This window comes from Orcinus orca, chromosome 11 (assembly GCF_937001465.1).
Source record: "Orcinus orca chromosome 11, mOrcOrc1.1, whole genome shotgun sequence".
In the NCBI taxonomy this organism is placed as follows: Eukaryota; Metazoa; Chordata; class Mammalia; order Artiodactyla; family Delphinidae; genus Orcinus; species Orcinus orca.
The window spans coordinates 78,637,791-78,658,021 of NC_064569.1; the positions used below are offsets into that span (position 1 = coordinate 78,637,791).

General features: G+C 40.9%; 1 protein-coding gene and 1 pseudogene across 1 annotated transcript in view; both read left to right on the plus strand.

Moving 5' to 3' along the window:
• Positions 1 to 20,231, plus strand: part of CFAP54 (cilia and flagella associated protein 54) — a 306,933-nt gene that overhangs the window by 147,273 nt on the left and 139,429 nt on the right. The window contains exons 37-39 of the mRNA XM_033427688.2: positions 4,783 to 5,003; positions 5,103 to 5,238; positions 8,814 to 8,922. Coding sequence (XP_033283579.2) covers positions 4,783 to 5,003; positions 5,103 to 5,238; positions 8,814 to 8,922 — 466 coding nt within the window. The remainder of the gene's footprint in view (positions 1 to 4,782; positions 5,004 to 5,102; positions 5,239 to 8,813; positions 8,923 to 20,231) is intronic.
• Positions 8 to 4,595, plus strand: LOC117201155 (translationally-controlled tumor protein-like; annotated as a pseudogene).

Consider the following 20,231-nt stretch of genomic DNA (forward strand, 5'->3'; position numbering starts at 1 on the left):
GGTAATTCTTTTTATTGTAGGTTAATTAACAAATTCTTTGTACCATGCAGCTTGGGATAAGTAGAAATTAATATTTTGCTTGAGTTATTTAGTTTGTCTGTATTTCATTTGTTTCTCATTGTTATTTGGTTCCCAGTATATTGCAGTACATTGATGTTAATTAAAAATATCTGCCTGAAAATTCAGTTTCTTAAATGGAACAGAAAGTAACATTTACTGAGCTCCAGCTTCTACATAAACTAATCTAAATGCATTTAATCCTCATAGCAATCTTTTTGATAGAGAAAGAAACAGACCCTAAGACAGATCATGTAGCTTGTTGATTGCTATTTATTTCACTGCTTTATCTGTCCATGTTTTGTTACACTAGACGTGGTAGAATTTACAGCCATCTCAAATCTAGCACACTGTGGTTTAAAGCATGAAAATAAAATTGAAAAAAATGCAAACATCATACACCCCAAACACATTGAAAATTAATAAACACATAAAAACTTTGAGTCGTGGGGTTTATAACATTTTCAGATGTAAAATATATGAACAATAGCACAAAAAACTGGGAGGGCAAATAAAACTAAACTGTCATAAGTTTTTAAACTTTATTTAAAGTGGTACAATATTAACTCTCAAGTGGAATGTGATAAGTTAAGTATGCATTTAATAATCCCCAGAATAACTACCAAAAAAGAGATATAGCTAAAATGCCAAATGGAAGCTAAAAGTAAAGTGGAAAACTAAATAATAGTCAATTAAAGAAGGCAGGAAAAGAGGAACACAGACACATGGGACAAACAGAAAACAAATAACAAATAATCTAACCCAATTATATCTATAACTATATTACTATAAGTGGATTACATACCGTAATTAAAAGACAGAGATTGTCTGACTGGATAAAAGAGAAGGACGTGTACTTGTCCATAATAGAAGCACTTCTGGGACTTGCCTGGTGGCGCGGTGGTTAAGAATCTGCCTGCCAATGCAGAGGACGTGGGTTCGAGCCCTGGTCTGGGAAGATCCCACATGCCGTCGAGCAACTAAGCCCGTGCATCACAACTACTGAGCCTGCTCTCTAGAGCCTGCAAGCCACAATTGAGCCCACATGCCATAACTACTGAAATCCACTCATCTAGGGCCTGTGCTCTGCAACAAGAGAAGCCACCACAATGAGAAGCCCTCACACTGCAATGAAGAGTAGCCCCCGCTCGCCACAACTAGAGAAAGCCCGGGCACAGCAACAAAGACCCAATGCAACCAAAAATAAATAAATAAATTTATAAAAAAAAAAAGCACTTCTGGGTATAAAGAAACAGATTGAAAATAAAACAGTGAAAGAAAATAGCCTAAAATATGAAAATAGTAAACAAAAAAAGCTGGTGAGGCTATATTAATATTAGATAAAATAGTCTTCATATCAAGAAGTATTTTGAGAGAGAAAGAGGGACATTTCCTAATGAGAAGAAGCTCAATTAATCAGGAAGACATACTAATCATAAATGTGTATGCACCAAATAACAGAGATTCAGAATACACTCTGGACACCCAAAGCTTGAAGAGCTTCCTGTTTGGTGGACACACTGGTGTCGGATGGGTATCAGGCCCTGACTCCATAGAGAGAGGGCACAGAATCTCCTCATCTTGGACCCTTCCAGACCTACCTCTATGCACCTCTTCCTTTTGGCTGTTCCTGAGTTGTATCCTTTATAAGAAAACTGTATCAGTGAATTTTGAGTCATTCTAGGAAATGATTGAACCCAAACTTATAGCTCGTCAGTCAGAAGTGCGAGTGACCCTGAGACTTGTGGCTGGCATCTCCAGTGAGCACTGAGCCCTTAAACTGTGGAGTCTGACCCTGACACTGGGGTAGTTAGTGTCAGAAGTGACGTGCAGTACAAATTAAGATTGGTTGGAAACAGAGCACAAGGCACATGGTGTGTTCACCAAGATGTATCATATGCAGAGTCATAAAATAAGTCCTAATAAAATTTAAAAGACTGAAATCTGAAAGAGTGTGTTTTCTAACTGCTACATTATAAACAGATTAATATAATGTAGGAAGAAAAATCTCCAAATATCTGGAAATTAAATAACACAGTTCTAAATAATCCATGGGTCAAAGAAGAAAACACAAGGGAAATTTAAAAAGTATTTCAACTGATAATAACATATCAGAATTTGTGGGATGTAAATAAGCCAGTGCTTAACAGAAACTTTATGGCTTTAAATGTTTAGTAAATAAAAGATATAAATCAATCATTTAAGTGTTCATCTATGGGAGCTAGAAAAAGAAGAGTAAATTAGACCCAAAGAAAGTAAAAAGAATAATAGAAATAAGAAGAAATGAAGGAAATGGTAAGAGCAGAAATAAATTAGATATAAAACAACCCAGAAAATAAAGTCAGTAAATTAATCTTTTGAAAGTATTATTAAAATTGGCAGAATCTTAGGAATACTGATGAAGAACGGAAGTGAGAAAATCACAGATTACTAATACTAGTAATGAAAGAGGGATATAGCTACAGTTCCTATATATATTAAAAGAAAAATAAGGGAATGTCATGACCAATTTTTACTAATGAATTTGATAACTTAGATGAAATGGATGTGTCTATTAGAAAGTACAACTTAACAAATCTGACACAAGAAGTGATAGAAAAAATGAATTACCCAAATATATTAAAGAAATTGAACTCATAATCAGAAACCTTGACATAAAACTCTAGACCCAGAATATTTCCCTGCAGCATTCTAGCAAACACACAAGGAAGAAATAATAAATCATATACCATTTTTTTTTAGAAGTGAGGTCAGCTTAACCCTGACAGATATGTCAAAAAGAAAAGTATGACTCAATATTACTCATGAACATAGACACAAAACTCCTTAATGAAGTGTTAGCAAATCAATCCCAGTAAGATATAAAATATGCAAATTATATATATAATATATACAAATGATGATCAAGGGGGGGTTAATCCCAGAAATGTAAGGTTACCATTTTAAAATCAATCAGTGTAATTCACCATATTAACAGGATAAAGGAGAAAAATCACATGGCCATTGAAATAGATACAGAAAAGTATTTACAGAATTCGATATCACTTTTTCCACCTGCTCTCCCTCCCCCTCTGGTTTCACCATGCTCACTCTGAGCTCTGGGCACCTGCTAAGCCAGGGCAGCTGTCATCTCTCTCCAGCTGCCATCACAATTATTTACCAGGACCTCATCAGCCATCATGAGATATTCCCTGACATTTATAAGTTCCTGGAGATCGAGAGTGGGCTGTGCCTGGAGGTGGAAGGGAAGATGGTCAGTAGGACAGAGGATAACATTGATGGAAATGTACTCTGCTGTACAGTGCTTTCAGTACCCTAGGTGAAGGTACTGAAAGCACAGTAATCACTGGTGTTGATATTGTCATGAACCATTGCTTGCAGAAAATCAGTTTTAGAAAAGAGAGCTGTAAGAAGTAAATTAGAGTTTGCGTGAAATCAATCAGAGGCAGACTTGAAGAACAGAAACCAGAAAGAGTAAAACCTTTTATGACAGAGGCTACAGAATAAATCAAGCACTTCCTTACTAATTTAAAAAACTACCAGTTTTTTATTGGTGAAAATATGAATCTAGGTAGTGTGGTTGCCCTGCTGGACTCCTGTGAGGATGGTATGACCCCATTTGTGATTTTCTTTATGGATGGCTTAGAAATGGAGAAATGTTAACAAATTTGGCAATAACTTTGGATCGATCACCTGTCATCATAACTGGCTGCCGCTTTTCATCCACACGGCATGAGGACTTAGACAAATGGGACTGATGTCATCTTGAGCTCCTTGACTTTTGATTATTAGATGACAGGGACGGAGCTCATAACATCAATAAAATGACATCTGTCTTTTATTGAGCATGTCCCGGGTGCCAGGCACTGTGCTAAGGAGGCAAAGTCACGTAGGTCATGTATGTCACACCTCTTATCCACATCTTCATAGCCTGACTTCAGGTACGCATATGGCATTTCACAGCCAGATGACTTTCAAGATCTCTTCCAAATTCAAGGACTGTGAATCCTATGGGAGGGAGGGGCTAGACTTGAGGTACTGTTTATTGGGCTATAGTCTGGCCAGTAGGTGGATCTAACAGGCTTTGCTTTGCCTCAGAAATTTCTAAGGGTTTACACAAATGCGTCAGGGACTTAGAGGAAATGAACACAACAGTTACAGAGTACCTCTAACTTAGGCAAAAAGAGGGTCTTCTGGAAGATTTTCTTCTCCATAAGTTTGACCTTTTGCATTGGGGAATTGGACATATTATTCTACAACTGAATGTAACCAGTGTATTAGGGAAATTTAATTATTTGTGTATACTATAACCTGTTTTTCCTCAAAACTTTACCTTATTTATTGGTTTACTATCCTTACTTAAATAGTGACTATGTACCAGCAAGTATAGTAATGACTAGGCTTACGTGCTATTTACATTTAGGCTTAAATGATTAAAATTAAATAAACTTAAAAATCTAGTTGCACTAGTCATACTTCAACAGCTCAGCTTCCACATGTGCTTAGCGGCTTCTGTATGGAACCGCACAGATGAAGCACGTTTCCATCATTGCAGAAGTGCTGTTGGATGGTGTCATCAAGCTTTGATTTGCATAATAAAAATATTAAATTTATTTTCTGTTCAGTTCTTTTCCATGTTATATTTTTAGCTGTACATTCAGTGTTCAGAAAAAACATGTAGTAAAATCTGAAATTACACAATTTTTTTCCATGTGCTACTTGCAGACTGTTGAAGAAGGAGAGTTCAGTGTTCCAAGTTGCTATGGAGATATCAAAAATGATAACGGTGGTTCTAGCCTTACCTTTGAGCATCCTCTGGATGATGTCAATGTGGTTGATTTGAAATGGATCCACGACTTTGTATTAAAATCTCTGGAACTTGTATATCAAGTAGAAAAATGGGAAACACTTGTATCACTCGCCATTCAGTTCAATACAGTTTCGCAGTAGGTACCGCTGTAAGGGCAGCTAACAGGGGCAGACTTCACTGAGAAGAGTGTTTCTTTACTAACGTTTGTTTTTAATATATTTTTACCATTGTCTAGTGAGAGATATACAGAGCAAGTGACGCCACTCCTGGTGTACGCACAGCGCCAGCTTCTTCTACAAATATCCAAGTGCAAGGGCCCAGATATTACCCAACAGCCTTGCGTAAGATATGAGGCTGAATATGAACAGAAGGTAAGTTTGGCTCTGTTATTCATGCAGTGGTGATTTCTTATTAGTACACATGTAAATAGCAAGATTTGGGAATCAGATAAATGTTCCTATTTTCACTTAGGCATTTATCATTCAAATCAGCAAAACATTGTTGAGAGTTGCTCGGTGCCAGTATTTTCCAGATGCAGGGAAAACAAAAATAAAGTCCTGGTACACAGGAGCTTATATTCAGGTCAGGGCTGATTTACCCAGTAGGCATAGTGGGAACAGTGTCTAGAGCCACAGTACCTTTCTAGGAGCCACTAAATGTTTTTTTTTTTTTTTTTTTTTAAATGTTTTAATTTCTTTTAAAATAAGAAAAAAGTAACTTTTAGGTCAAAGAAAATGTTTCAGTTTTTACAATTCATCTATTTATGTTTATACCAAAGGAGCCATACAATATAATTTTTAATATTTTTTGATGGAGCAGTGGGCCCATGAAGGCAAAAGTGCCTAAGGCCCATGAGCATCATGGTGCAGCTTTAAGTTAGGTAGGGGGAGGGAAGAGGCATGTAAATTCTCTCATTTATTAACTTACTAAATATGTATTGACTCCCTAAGATTAGAGCCATTGCATTCAGATGTCCAGTGTGTGTCCTGCCTGAGGGCTCCTGGCATATGTTGGGGGTCCTGGATTCAGTCCGTGCCCCACACACCAGTCCATGTGGTGGGTTGCAGCCACCCAGCGAGGACTCCATTTTCTCCTTTTCACAAAGGTTCCTTATCGCCTTGGCATAGTCTATGTAGAGAGAATACAGTTTGAGTTCTCGCTTTATGGAGTTTAGTGTCAGAGGGGGTGGAAGTAGGGCCAGTTAATAAGCATGTAAACAGATAAAAAGATCTACGACCATCATAAATTCTCTGAGGAAAATAAAATAGGTCAGTGGGATAGAGATAGGCTGGGGTGGGGGGTAGAAAGTTGAGCCAAGGGGATCAGGAAGGCCCTTGGAGATGGAAACATTTAGTGGGAAGGGGCCGACCATATGCTGGGAAAGAGCATTCCAGCCCAAGGGAAGAACAAGGGCAAAGGCCCTGAGATGGTACAGGAAGACGGCCCGCATGCTGCAGTGTAGCAGAGGAGGGGGAGGGGACAAAGGAGAGGCTGCTCCTTCTGAGTCTTCTTTGTTGCCTCTTCCTCCTTCTCCTCTCCTCCGCAATGTCTCAGTGTTCGTGTAGCCCAACACTCTGTTCTTGGTCCTCCTGTCTTCTCTATCCGCACACTCTCCCTTGGAGAGTTAATTCAATCTGTGGGTCAAAATTACATCTCCAGGCTAGACCTTTCTCGTGAATTCTGTGTTGACATATCTGACTGCCTGTATCAGTCAGGGTTCAGTCAGAGAAGCAAAACTAGTTAGAATTAACTGTCTGTTGATCTATCTATCTACCTATCAAGATTCGTTAAAAGGAGCTGGCTTATATGATCATGGGGGCTCACTAAGCAAGTTCAAAATCCATTGGGTAGGCAGTTGGGATCATGAAAAGGAAGGAACCCTACAGGTGTGGCCAGAAGCTGTTCTCCATAGGCAGTCAGTGAGGGAGGATCCAGTGAGGAGAGAGCAGCTGTAGACCTGGATGCTGTTTGGAGTTTGGAGTCTGAAGACTTCCAGCATGTCAAGGACTCACCTGATTAGGTCAGGCCCACCTACGATAATCTCCCTAGCTTAAAGCCAATTTATTAGGGACTTTAATTAGTATCTGAAAAATACCCTCACAGCAGCACCTAGATTAGTGTTTGATTGAATAACTAGGATGAAGTGTGTATACACTACACAATGGATGCTTCCCTTCCCATCATCCTCATAGTTTAGCCTAACTAAACTGACTCATCAAAAACCCATCACATTGCCTTATCAGCATTATCTCTTAGATGTTTAAGACTCTTCTCGAATTTGGCACATGTCAAGCAAATCTGTTTTGCCACGTCTTGCCCACTTCAGTTGATGCAAACCTCATCCTCCTAGCTGCTCAGGCCAGACACGTTGGAGAGCATCCTTGACTCCTCTCTTGCTTTTACACCCCACGTCAGGTTTGTTACCAAATCCTCTCCCTTCAAAATAGATTCAGAATCTGACCACGTCTCGCTGCCTCCACCACTGCTGCTCTCATCCAGGCTACTGCTGTGTTTGCTTGGATTAATGCAATGACTTCCTAACTCTTTTCCTTGCTTCCAGCCTCCCTGAACTCCTGTCTCCAGCCTGTAGTCTATTCTTAATGGCAGATAGAACAGCCTTTTAAAAACCTGTCAGACCATGACATTCCTCTGCTTTAAACCCTGCAGTGGTTTCCCATCTGATTCAGTGTTAAAGTTAACATCTTCATCATGGCCTTAATGCCCCACATAACTCATCCCCCTGTGATCACCAGTAACTTGTCTCTGTTAACTCCCCTGCAGCTTTCAGCTGCTGTGTTCTTCTGTTCTTTAAGAAGACCCCACCCCAGGGTCTTTGCATTTGCTCTTCCCCTGCATGGAATTGTGCCCGCCCCCCGCCAAATATCCACATTGATTTTTCCTGCAGCTTTTCCAGTCTTTGCTGAATATCACATTCTCTGTGAGGACTTTCATCATTACCTTATTTAAAATTATGTGTTGTTTGCTCTATTTCTCTCTATAGCGTTTATAGCTCCTTAGTATATTTTATAATGTACTCTATATTTTGTTTATTGTCTCTTTGTTTCCACTAGAATAAGTTCCACAACAATAGGAATTTTTGCTTATTTTGTTCTCTGCTATATCATCTGTGAGCTTGGAGCAGTGCCTGGCACATAATAGGTATTCAATAAAGACTTTTAAATGAAGCTGGAGCGGTGGGAAGGACTAGGTCAAGTAGGGCCTTATTAGGCTGGGGGAAGGAATTTGCATTTTCTTAGACTGTCTTTACATCTCATTGTAGAAGTACCTACAAGGGACAATAAAGAAACAACATCTACATCAGACTGGGGTTCAAGGGTGGTTGTATTTTGAGCATTAGGTTAGTTCACTGGGGATGCTGGTGGGAGTGGACAAATGGAGACAAGAGGATGGTGGACTTTTAAAAGAATTACCTTATGTCTAAAAATGTCCTGTTTTCAGATATTTTACAACTTTAGGACTCAAGTATCTGTTAAAAATAGTTTAAACAAATACTACAGAGGAAGTTAGTTCTGGAAAACTTCACCAGGGAAATTTAAATTGTGTTAATTTTGAGTAGGGGGGGAAATCTGCCATTGAAAAAGCAGCCTCTATTTTAAATACGTTTCAACTTACATAATGGAAGATATATTTAGACTAGTGAATTTATAGAATATCAGAAAAATCATATTCTAATTGCTCTGCATAATTTGCCTAATGCTTTTCCAGCTGTGCTATACAGAAGAAATATGAAAAATTATGTAGCCACTTTTTTCCCCAAAAGTTCTCATAATTGGATACTACTCTGGAGCTTTTATTTATAGCATCTTTTTATATCTCTCTCTTTTTTTTTTTTTTACAAATGAAAAATACGATGAACATTTCAAGTAAGCCAAATTTTTGGCTATAAATACCTAAGTGATATTTGTTCTCTCCTTTCTTTTTTAAGATAACCTGCCGAAACTTCATTGGGAAGCAGCTCAAGATTAATCCTCTAACCAATGAAGTGACAACTATAGGACACGGGGAAGATTTCCTTAAAAATCTTATCTATTCAGGTTGGAACCAATTTTAGCTTGAAACTTTCTCTTTTCTTCAAAACAAGGTTTGCTATTGTGTTCTGCATGTCAAGTCTTCCATAATTAAAGTGTTTGCAAAATTTCTTTTGCAGGTTTATTTCACTGAAAATAATCCATTTGATATTTACCATCTTATGTTGCTATAAATGTCACTTAAGGGAAATAAAACACATGTTTTTATTAGTTTAATCTGTTAGTTAAAGAAGGGAGATAAAAAGAGGGAGAAAGGAAACTGATGGGAAAAAATAAAGGTGGGAAAAGACTGTTTTGCACATTTTTCCCTGTTTTTAATCTCACTTGGGAACTCTTTAAATTGACCTTTTGCTATTTTCTTTGTTCCATCTTGATGCCCGTAATAACTTCCATTTCCATAATCAATATAGATTGTACTTCTATTGGTGTTACCAAGGTTTAGTTGTAGGTCTTTTAACAAGAGTGCAAGAGAAGATCTGGGGACATCATGACTCCTTTGGTTTTAGCTGGTAAGCCCTTTTGGAATGTTCTGGTGGTGCAGCTTGTAGGAATGAGGCAATAGGATGAGATGAAAATGGAAATAAAGCCTTCTCTCAGTTGCACTTTTCCTATGTTTTGGGTATAGGAAAGAAATGCAAGTCTTCCCTTTGAAGTGTTAGGATTCCTTCATTCATTTATCTGTTGATTTTGGTATGTATGTGTGTATGTATGTATGTATTCATTCATTCATTCATTTTTTGAGTAGGTCAGGCAGCTGTTCAGTCATTCAGCGAACATTTATTGAGTATCTACCATGTGTTAAGTTCTGTACTAGGCCCTGAGAATACAAAGATGAATGAGACTAAAGATTTGTTATCCGATTTACAGCCCCTTGAAGGAGACCGATAAATAAACCAGAGATTATAGCGTAGAGTAGTAAGGTCTATACTGTTATGACTACTGCTGCTGCTGCTATAAACAATAATAGTTAATGGCTAGCATTGCTTTTGAGAGACTCCATGTAATTTAGTGGGGTTAATGTAAAAGTAAAAGGCAAAAGCTGAGGTTAGAAAGGTTGGCAGGAGTTGGATAATAAAGGGTCTTAGAAGGTAGGATAAAGAGATTCAGCTTTATCCGGAGAGCTGAGGGGAGCTAGTGAGAAGGATGTAAAGAAGGAAGAGGAAATGATCATATTTGTGTTCTTGAACTTTCGGCAGCAGCATGGGGAAAAGGTTGGAAGGAGACCATGTGGAGGTAGGAGAGCAGCTGCTCCCAGCTTGTGTGTTACAGACATGATGAGGGCCTGGACTTAGATGGTGAGAACAGAGAGCTGGACAGATATGCACTCATTAGGTGAGGCGGATGGACGGGGAAGGGAGGAATTCAAGTTGCCTTGGTTTCTGGCTTGGGAGGCTAAATGGATGTGATATCTTCATTCTATAAACAAAAACAAAAACAGCAACAACAACAAAAAACACTGAAGGGAGGGGAAGCTTAGAGGAAAACATTTCTTTGCTATAACTGAGTTCAAGGTACCTGAATGATGGCTGAGTAGAATGATCCATTATATGATTGGATGTACCAGTGAGGCACTCAGCAGATCTGTAATTTAGTCACCAGTACATTGGTAGTGGTTGAAATCAGGGGCTTGTATGAGGTCACCCAGGGAGAGCTCTGTGGAGTATGGACCTGAGGATGGCCTCACTTTGGAAGCTGTGCCAGTCAGAATGGGCTGGGCTGTGTAGCAGTCACGAACAATCCCCAAATGTCATTGCCTTAGCACAAGGGAAAGTCTGTTTTTTGCTCATGCTACTGTATTCAGTGAGGTTGAGCAGCTCATCATCATGGGTTGATGGAATGTCCATCTCGACACAGGCTTCCATGATTGTTTTAGAGGCAGGAGGCAAAACACTAATGTTATCCGCTAGGGCAGCTAAACCTGGAGGTATACAGTAAATGGTTCAGAGCACAGCCTTTGAAGCAAGACCATGTGCATATACCATGCACTTTGTGCTAAGGGCTTTATGTAGATTGTCTTATTTCATTATTATAACAATCCCAATAAAAGAATTATTATTATGCATTGGACATCAGGCACTTTATGAGTATTAGTGCTTCGTGAGTATTACGTGCTTTGCGAACGTTAGCTTAACAACTGTCTGATGAAGTAAGTTTGTTATTGTCCCCATTTTCCAGGCGAGAAAAAGAATGTATTTTATATATATTTTTATATTTTATGATTTTATATTCATGATTTATGTATAAATCAGGTGGTGGCTCTTAAAGCTGATACTTGAAGTTGACTCATGTCACTTCTATTTTATTGGCTAAAGTCACATGGCCACATCTAACTTCGAAAGGAGAGGGAAGTGTGATGGTACTCTGTGCCCCAAGGATAAAGAGATAGAATATGTGAAGAGCCCTAATGACTGTCATGGGAACAAGCAGAGAAGGAGCAGTATCTGAAAGAGATTGGGACATGGCCCAAGAGGTGGGAGGTACAGGAGATGAGAGTGGTACAAACCAGGCCAAGGCGAGAGAAAGTGTGAGTCAGCGGTCAGAGAGAGGTCACATAAGATAAGGACAGACTGTCTGTTGTATTTGGGAGCTCATTGTCACTGGCCTTTTTTCTGTCCTCACCTTAGGGTCTTGCTCTAGCTGTTTCTCCTTCCTGAAGTACTCTACCCGCATCTAGATGCCTGTCTGATAAATCCCTCACCTCTTTAAAATCTTTGTGCACATCTCCAGTTTTCAATGGTGCTTACCCTGACTGTTCTGTTTGAAACTGCACCCTGCCTGCTTCCTTCCAATTCCCCTTACTCTAATAAATGTATTCTTTTTTTCCTGGAGCACTTATAACCACTTATCACACTGTATAATTCAGGGTTTTGTTGCATTTATTGATCACTAGTCTGTCTCCCCTGATAAAATGTAAGCTCTATGAAGTGAGGGATCATTGGTTCATTCATTGATATAATACAAATGCCTTCATCAGTGCCTGACACATAGTAGGAACTCAATATCTACTTGTCAAATGAATGACTTTGTGACTTTGACAAGAGTCACTTCAAAGAAATGGTGGGGAGGGGAGTGGAACTATCTTGAGTGGGGGGTGCAGTAATGGTGAGCTGTGCCTGCACAGAGTCATTAAACGAGAGTTGCCTTTCATGAAGCTTCGAAGTGACAAGGAAGAGGGGGGGCAGGAGCAGCCAGAAGGAAAAGTAGAGCTCAGGACAGCTCAGGAGGGTTTTGTTTTGTGTGTCTGTTTTTAGTAGAAAAGAAGGAGCATATTTCTATATTAAATGAAAAGAGCCAGGAGAGGGGGAGAGCTCGGAGACAGGAGAAAAAGATATTTGATAGGGAAAGGAGCTTGAGGATAAACAAGGAAGAGAATGGAACATAGGGGACTTAGTCTTAGACAGGAGAGGGGGGACACCCCTGCCGCTAGGGCAGAAAGGAAGGAGAGAACAGGCCCGAATCAGGCAAATTTGTAGATGGTAATGGTAGGAGTTGAAGGCATCCTTACTGGGTACTGGAGATTTTTTTAATGAAGCAGGGGGTTGAGAGCACAGCCAAGGTTGATAGGGTAGGAGGTTTCAGGAGGGATGTGAGAGAGTTGACCGGCCACTGAGAAAAATAGGAAAAGGGAGGATAGAATGGCTGCAGAGCAGTGTAGAGGGTCTAGTTGAGTAAGGTTGGTGACCATGAACTTGTAGGTTTTACTGTTCATGATATTTTACTGTTCATGACAATTTACTGATAAATTGTCTTCTCATATTCAGTGAACAATGGGAGGACCACCTTCCTGTGGTCAATCACCTGTGACTAGTTCCAATCAAAGAGCATGATTCTTCCTGGGTGTGTTCTCCTTTTCTTCATTTTGTCCATCAAACCTCTGGAGATTCCCCAATTTGGGATCCATAACTCAGAATGTGCTTTATACTATCCCCTCCATCCTAAAAAGAGCTGGCAACAAATGTGAGAATATGTGTCGAAAATGCTTGTTCTCAAAACGATGACTAGCATCTCAGGGCTAGGAGAAGCATATGTAGCAAAACTCTAGACCTGTGTGACCAGCAGGTGCTTACTGATGATGGCCACGACATGTCAGAAAAGCACTTTGCCTGCCTATTGTTAAGTTCGTTTGGAAAGGCAAGGTGGCAGGTGGTGGGACAGAAAGGAAGGCGGGGGGAATCAGGCTACAGTGGTCCTTTGGAATGGTTCTCGGTGGTGGTGGGGGTATAGCCAGTTTGAGCAATGAACAGAGCAGGAATATTCAAATAGATAAAATCTAAAAATTGTTGTAATGGCAGTAATAATTGATTGAGCCAAGTACTTTATAGCTATTACCTTCTTTAATTTTAACCATCTTAGGAGGTAGATATTATTATGCTTATTATTATAGATGAGAAAATTTAGTCTTACTAGTGAGTACTGGAACCATGATTCAAACCCTGGTCCGTCTGATTGTTTAACCCATAAGGGCTCCACTAAGCTCTCAGGTCTGTTCATCATTTGTCCCCTTGCAGGTTAGACTCTCTTCTAAACTTATAGCACTCAGGAAAAAATTGCTGTGTCTCAGTAGTTCTGGGGAGACAGATACTTTATTGTGACTTGTTATGATAGTTTCACAATTTTTAGATGATCCTGCATAGTAACTACAGGTTTTACATTGAGCAATTATCATTAAAATCTTGGCGTCCACCCTAACAGCTCCTTATAAAACTGTAGGACCTCTGTGACTAGGAGCATAATCTGGCCTGGACTTTTGGGTTTATTAGGCAAATTTTTAGGATGCTGAATTTTTTTTCAGTATACTGAATTCAGATCATTAACATGTGTATAAGCATGATGGGTCTTATGTATATCACCACGACATGTCTGCAATTCTTAAAAGAATTTTTAAAAAGACCAAGTATACTTCTGATGGTTTCCACACCAGGTCACTGCTTTAGAACCTCATAGATTCCCTTTTGGCATAACAGCATTTGGTGGTAGTGCTTGATACATTTAATTCTTCAGAGCAGGTATTGTGATGCCCCAGTGCTTGGTACCTTACAGATGATTTTTTGTGTGGATGAGTAACTTGCCTGCTTGTGAAGCTTCATAGGGGAGATGACTCTGTGGATGTGCCTTTTATTGTGGCTGTTTTTGCATTCTGTCTGGGATCTCTTTCTTGAGTTTTGACCTTATTGGTATTTAAGTTCTCTAATAGGGTAATTCAGTCGTCAGGTGTGTTGGAATTTTGAACCCTTTGGCTGGCATGTTTTTTTAGTACCTCTGGGCATTTAGATTGATGTGACCAAGTGTGTAGAAAGCAGCCCAAATTTTGTACCACTCCCTGATCCTTCCTTGGTGAACGCATCTCTCTGGAGTCATTGGCATTTCAGTTTTAATATCTACACTGGTACAATGAGAGATGTAGTAAATCGAGTCTTTTTTCTCCTCCTCCTTCTTATTCTTACCTATTCCAAACCGTTGAGGCTGTTAGTGCCTTTAAAATAGCTTCTTGAATTATCCATGGAAGTTTTCAGAGAGGAACCCCTTGAGACAAAGATGGCAGGACGAGGCCTGCAAAGCTAATATTTCCTTATTCCTTTGCATCATTGATCTCATGTAGGCAGCCACCAAAACACCAACAGAGCCCTAATTAGACTATAAGGAAAAGATATGCTAGGCTTGAAAGAAGAAAAAAAAAGTAAAAGATAGTTAAGGAAAAAAACAAAGAGGAATGATTTATAAGCAGATAGTTGATAAAAAGTAACAGGATGATTTTATTCAGACCTCATATTTTAAAGATGGCAGACATCTACTCTTCCTCTCATCCCTCTTATCACCCCCAATCACTGGCATGCCTTCGTGAATTTTATTCTAGAATGTAAGCTCTGGGAGAGCAGGGAGTGTGTCTGTTTTGTTCACTTGTACCTCCTTAGTGCCTAGCATGGTATCTAGTAATGGTACGTGCTCGATGGATATTTTTTAAATATATGACTGACGGTCATAATGTGAGCATCTGTCTGTTGAATGCTTCCTCCATGACCGGCGCTACGCTGGACACTTCACACACAGGTTAAAACAGTAACCCTTGGAGGTAAATATTGCCATTCCAGTTTTAATAGATAATTAAAATGAAGGCCTGGAGAAAGTAACTGTCTCAAAATATTAATATGTGAGGGCTTCCAGCTTCCTCCTTTTCCTTTGCTTTGATGAACTTCTTTCCCTAATCTCACTCTCTATGGAGGAAAAAAATGAAAGCCAAGCTCATGAATTCTGGCAAGAGAACGGAGAACCAGAGCAGAAACCTATAATCTTCAGGGTGTTGTGCATAAGGGTTGGGGTGGGAGGGGTAGGAGCATGGCTTGTCGGGGATGGTGAGGACTGTGCATGCTTAGAGGAGGGGAGATGGTGGAGACAGGATGGAGGGGACAGAAGAGCGAAGTTCGCAGGAGAAGAGCGAGATTACTGGGGAGTTAATAAAGAGCTACTGTGGCCTACGTATTTGATCCTCTTAAATGTGTGACAGGGAAGTGTGTCAAGAGTGAACTTGCTGGGGGAACAGATGCTCGTCTCCATGTGGCCATGTTCCTGGTTTGACTAGAGCCTCCAGGGTTTCTAGACGTGAGGGTGGTAATGAAAGATTTATCTCTGTGGCCATTTGAATGTGACCCTGTGTTGTGAATTCCATCAGGATCTCCCTGGGCTTACAAGGACCCCAGGCTTATTCCTGTCTTATTCTCAAAGTGTCTCTGTGCCCACGTTAGCAGGCCTCAAATTGGTGTCACTTCCTGTTCCCCAAATCTGATACCCTTTGGAAAACTAGTTGGGAAAGGCTTCAGACTTGAACCCTGATTTTCTCTCTTATCTCTTGTTAAGGGTTTAAAACAAGGGAATGTCCCTCAAATTCACCTTTCCTCCTTTGTAAAGTATAAGTGATATCTATCTCTGCTAGTTGTAAGGTGCTGTGAGGATTGATTGCGATTAATGCCTATGGAAGTGGTTATTAATAAAGTTTATCCCAGCCATTTAGCTTTGAAAACTGTTGTCATTCATTCATGTAACAAATATTTATCGAGCACATACCACGTAACAGGTATGTTACAGGCCAGGGGTGAATTCAGTGGACAAAATGGGCAAAAATTCCTGCCCTCATGGAACTTGCATTCTAGTGGCCAGAGACAATCAATAAACAAGTAAAACACATAGTACGTCAGAAGATAATGGGTGCCACAATTTTAAAGAGGGTGATCAAAGGAGGCCTCACTGAGAAGTTAATGGTTAAGCCATAAGCTTAAGGAGCTGAGGAATCAAGACATGGAGATATCTGAGGGAAGAATGTTCTCGATCAAAGTGAACCACTGTTGCCAAGACCCTCAGGTGGAAACATGCCTGGTGTGGGAGGGAGTGAGGGGGAGAATAGTGAGGAGATGGGGAGCTTGTTCATGTTGGGCCTTAGAGGTCACTCCAAGGGCGTTGGTGTTTGCTCTAGGTGATAAGGAAGCCAGTGGAGGGTCTTGGACAGGGACGTGACATGAAATAACTTACATTTTATTTTCTTTTAAATTATTTATTCATGTATTTATTTTTGCCTGCATTGGGTCTTCGTTACTGTGCACAGGCTTTTTCTAGTTGCGGTGAGTGGGGGCTACTCTTCATTGTGGTGCATGGGCTTCCCATTGCGTTGGCTTCTCTTGTTGTGGAGCACGGGCTCTAGGTGCACAGGCTTGGTAGTTGTGATGCATGGGCTTAGTTGCTCTGCAGCGTGTGGGATCTTCCTGGACCAGGGATCGAACCCACGTCCCCTGCATTGGCAGGCGGATTCTAAACCACTGCGCCACCAGGGAAGTCCTGAGAGAACTTACATTTTAAAAGGCATCCTCTGGTTGCTATGTTGAGAGTGGCAAGGGTGGAAACAGGGAGACTGGTTGGGGGCGGCGATGGCAGTAATTCAAAAGAAGATAATAGGTCTTTGGAAAACAGTGGAAGTGGGAGTGGAGAGTGGAGCTGGTGAGCGATGGTGGCACTCTGGATGTTTTCTGAAGAGGGAGCCTCCAGAATTTGTTGTGAATTTGACTTGGGGCATGAGATGGCATGAAGAGTCAAGGACGATTTCAGCTTTTGGCCTGAGCGACTGGAAAAATAGAACCATCCCTTAATAAGGTGGGGAAAGTCTATGGGAGGAGTAGCTTTTAGGGAGGAAAGATTCAGAAATCAGTTGGGAACCTGTTAAGTGTGAGATGTCTATTAAACGCACAGCGGAGGAGACCATTGGTTAGATGAGTCTCAGGACTTCGGGAGAGTGGGGGCCAGAGATGGAAATTTGGGAGCCAGCAGCATGTGGATACTTAGACCCATGAGACTAGATGAGGTCATCAAGGGGGTGAATGTGCTACCAACCTGGCTTCTTGGCCTCTTTAATCAGTAGAAGTTGATAAGAGGCAGGATGAAGAAATTCAGGCAAGGCTTTACTGGGACTCGTGCTACAGCACGGGGGAGCAAGAAGAATTAACAGGTTCCCTTGCTCGCTCCCCGACTGGCAGGGGGGCTGGTTCCTTAAACGGGGTGTGAGGGCAGATCAGTGGGTAAGGCCGGAGGGGCCCTTAGGGTGGTCTCCCCCCGCCCTTGGTGGTTCTGTGTGCAGGGATCATGCCCAGTACCCTGCTTTTGCTCCCGGCACCTCAGAAGTGACAGTTTGTATATCTTATTGTTCATGATTTGCCCCAACTGTGCATGCACGCAGTTATTTTTAGTCCCTTATAGTTTCTTTGGGTTTTGTTGCTTGAGCAGACGCTTGTCCAGGTGCAAGCACTGCAGCAAAGGGTCCCAGGTCCCAGCCTGCCTCAAATGTTAGTTAAGAAAAGAGAGGCATTCTAAGGATTGAGCCCTGGGCTTTTCCAGTATTAAGAGCTTGGGTAGATGAGGATGAATTAGCAAAGAGGATTAAGAAGGAGTGTCAGTAAGGTTGGAAAAGGAGCTTTAAGCCAAGGGAAGAAAGTATTTCAAGGAGGAGGGAATTAGCAACTGGGTCAAATGCTGTTGAAAATTTATGAGGGATAAAGTCTAAAAATTGAACATTAGATGTAGCCACGTGAAGATCCTTGGGGTGAAATGATGGGGGAAAGTCTGATCTAAGCAGGTTCAAGAGAGAATGGAGAACAGTGAAAATAGAACTTTTTGAGTTTTGTTGTAAAATGGAGCAGAGAAATAGGATGGTGTCTTGAGGGGCAAGTAGGGTCGAGAGAAAGGTTTTTTATTTTTTCAAAATAATTTTTTTTCTGTTTTAGAAATTTAGATATAGTTACCATGCTATACATTACAGCTTTAGAACTTATTTATCTTGTAATTGACATTTGTACCTCTGGGCCCCCTTCACCCATTTTGCCCATCACCCCACCCCCTGCCTATGGCAACCACCAATCTCTTCTCTGTTTCTATGAGTTTGGTTTTTTTTAGATTCCATATATAAGTGAGATCATACAGTGTTTGTCTTTCTCTGTCTGAATTTATTTCGCTTAGCATCATGCCCTCAAGGCCCATCTATGTTGTCACAAATGGCAGGATTTCCTTCTTTTTTATGGCTGAGTAATATTCCATTGGGTATATACCACATTTTCTCTGTCCATTCATCTGTTGATGGACACTTAAGTTATTTCTGTCTTGGTTATTGTAAATAATGCTGCAATGAACATGAAATTTTTTTGATTTTTTTTTTTTTTAAGATAGGAGAAAAAAGGAAAATGTTGTTGAGAATGATTCAGCAGAGGGAAAAACTGATGATTTGGAGGGGAGAGAATTGCTGGAGTGATGCCCTGGCAGTGTAGATGGACACAGGTGCTGGGGGCTGGGTGGGTCTGATGGTAGGGGATTGCAGGAAATCCCTTTGGATTTCTCCCATTTATTCCCATTGAGGTAGGAAGCAAGGTCATTGGCCCTGAAAGATGGGGAAGAGGTAATTCCCGCTCTCTTTCTTTTCTTTGCCACGTAGCCAATTAACCACTCTCCTGTCGCTTCTAACATTAGAATGTTCCCTGTGTCCCTCCCTTGTTTCCACTGCTACCACCTCAGTCAAGTTCACATCATACAATGTCTGTGTTATAACTTCACAACCTCCCAGTCACCACCCTCTTTCCATTGCAGGCTGCTGTGCATACAGCGGTGGGCTAACTCTTCCTGAAACACTTACCTCTTTCTGCTGGGGTCCTACTCAAAACCGTTTCTTGACTGCCCGTTAAAGAGGATGAAGGCCGCTTACTCAGCGAGGGCTTCAGGCCTCTGGAAACCCTTCTCAGTTCAAAAGGACTGGCCATGTCATCTCATTGTGCCCTGAATCGCCACCCTTAATCCTGCTCCCACCCTCTCCTTGCACAAACTAGTTCTGTGACCCAAGGGATGCTGCTAGACTTCTCTACGCCTGATTTTCCTCATCTGTAAAATGAGGATATAATAGTACATCCCTCTTATGGGTGTTGCTAGGATTCAGTGAGACTATCACAGTAATTATTTAGAATAGTCACTGGCATAGTATAAACACTTAATCAACTTCAGCTATTCTTATTCTAGCTGTCTGAAACCCCTTGCCTCTTTCTTCCTGATCTGACCTTCCCTATCCTCTAAGACACAGCTGGCATAGCTTCTCTCCCATGAAGTCTTTCTTGCTCATCCTTTCCTGCCTACACTGATCTATCTCTTCTATCTTTCCCTCATTTTCACATGTAACCAGATACTTTCTGTCAAGGTGATTTTCATACTCCAGTGTTAGAATGCCTCTTTGCTTCAGCTAAACGGTAAATTTCTTGAGGGCAGAGGTCACGCCCCTTAACCTCTTATAGCCCTGTTCCCTAGCAAGTTGCTGCACTCTCAAGACCTCAGATTTTACAGGGGATGTTCGACCTGCTCAGCTTGTTGAAGGGGTAAATTTATTTGTTATTCATCTGAAGCCTGTGTTTCTTCTTTCCCGTGTGCCTGCTTCATGGTGTATGCAGCCGGTCTGCAGCCTAATTTATGGGACTGTCACTTCCTCTCCAGGGACCTCACAGCAGCTCTCTGCCAACATCTGCCCTTCTGGCCACTTTTCAGGACTGCTTTGTAGTTCCATACCCGTTTATGGCTTCATCTTCCTTTCCTCTGCATCCTCCAGTATTAGAAAGCTGTCTTTTCCTTCTCTCAAGGGAGCAGTTGCCCATCTCCAAGCTTCTTTGTTTCCTCCTTTCGTCTCCTTCCCAAGGCACCTTGGCTTTGAAGAGGCTGCTGAAAAGGAGTAGATTATTTCATCTTTTATGATCAGCAAAAGAAAAAGTAGGAGACTTTATTAGGAAAATTGGCAAGATCTAAAGTTATTT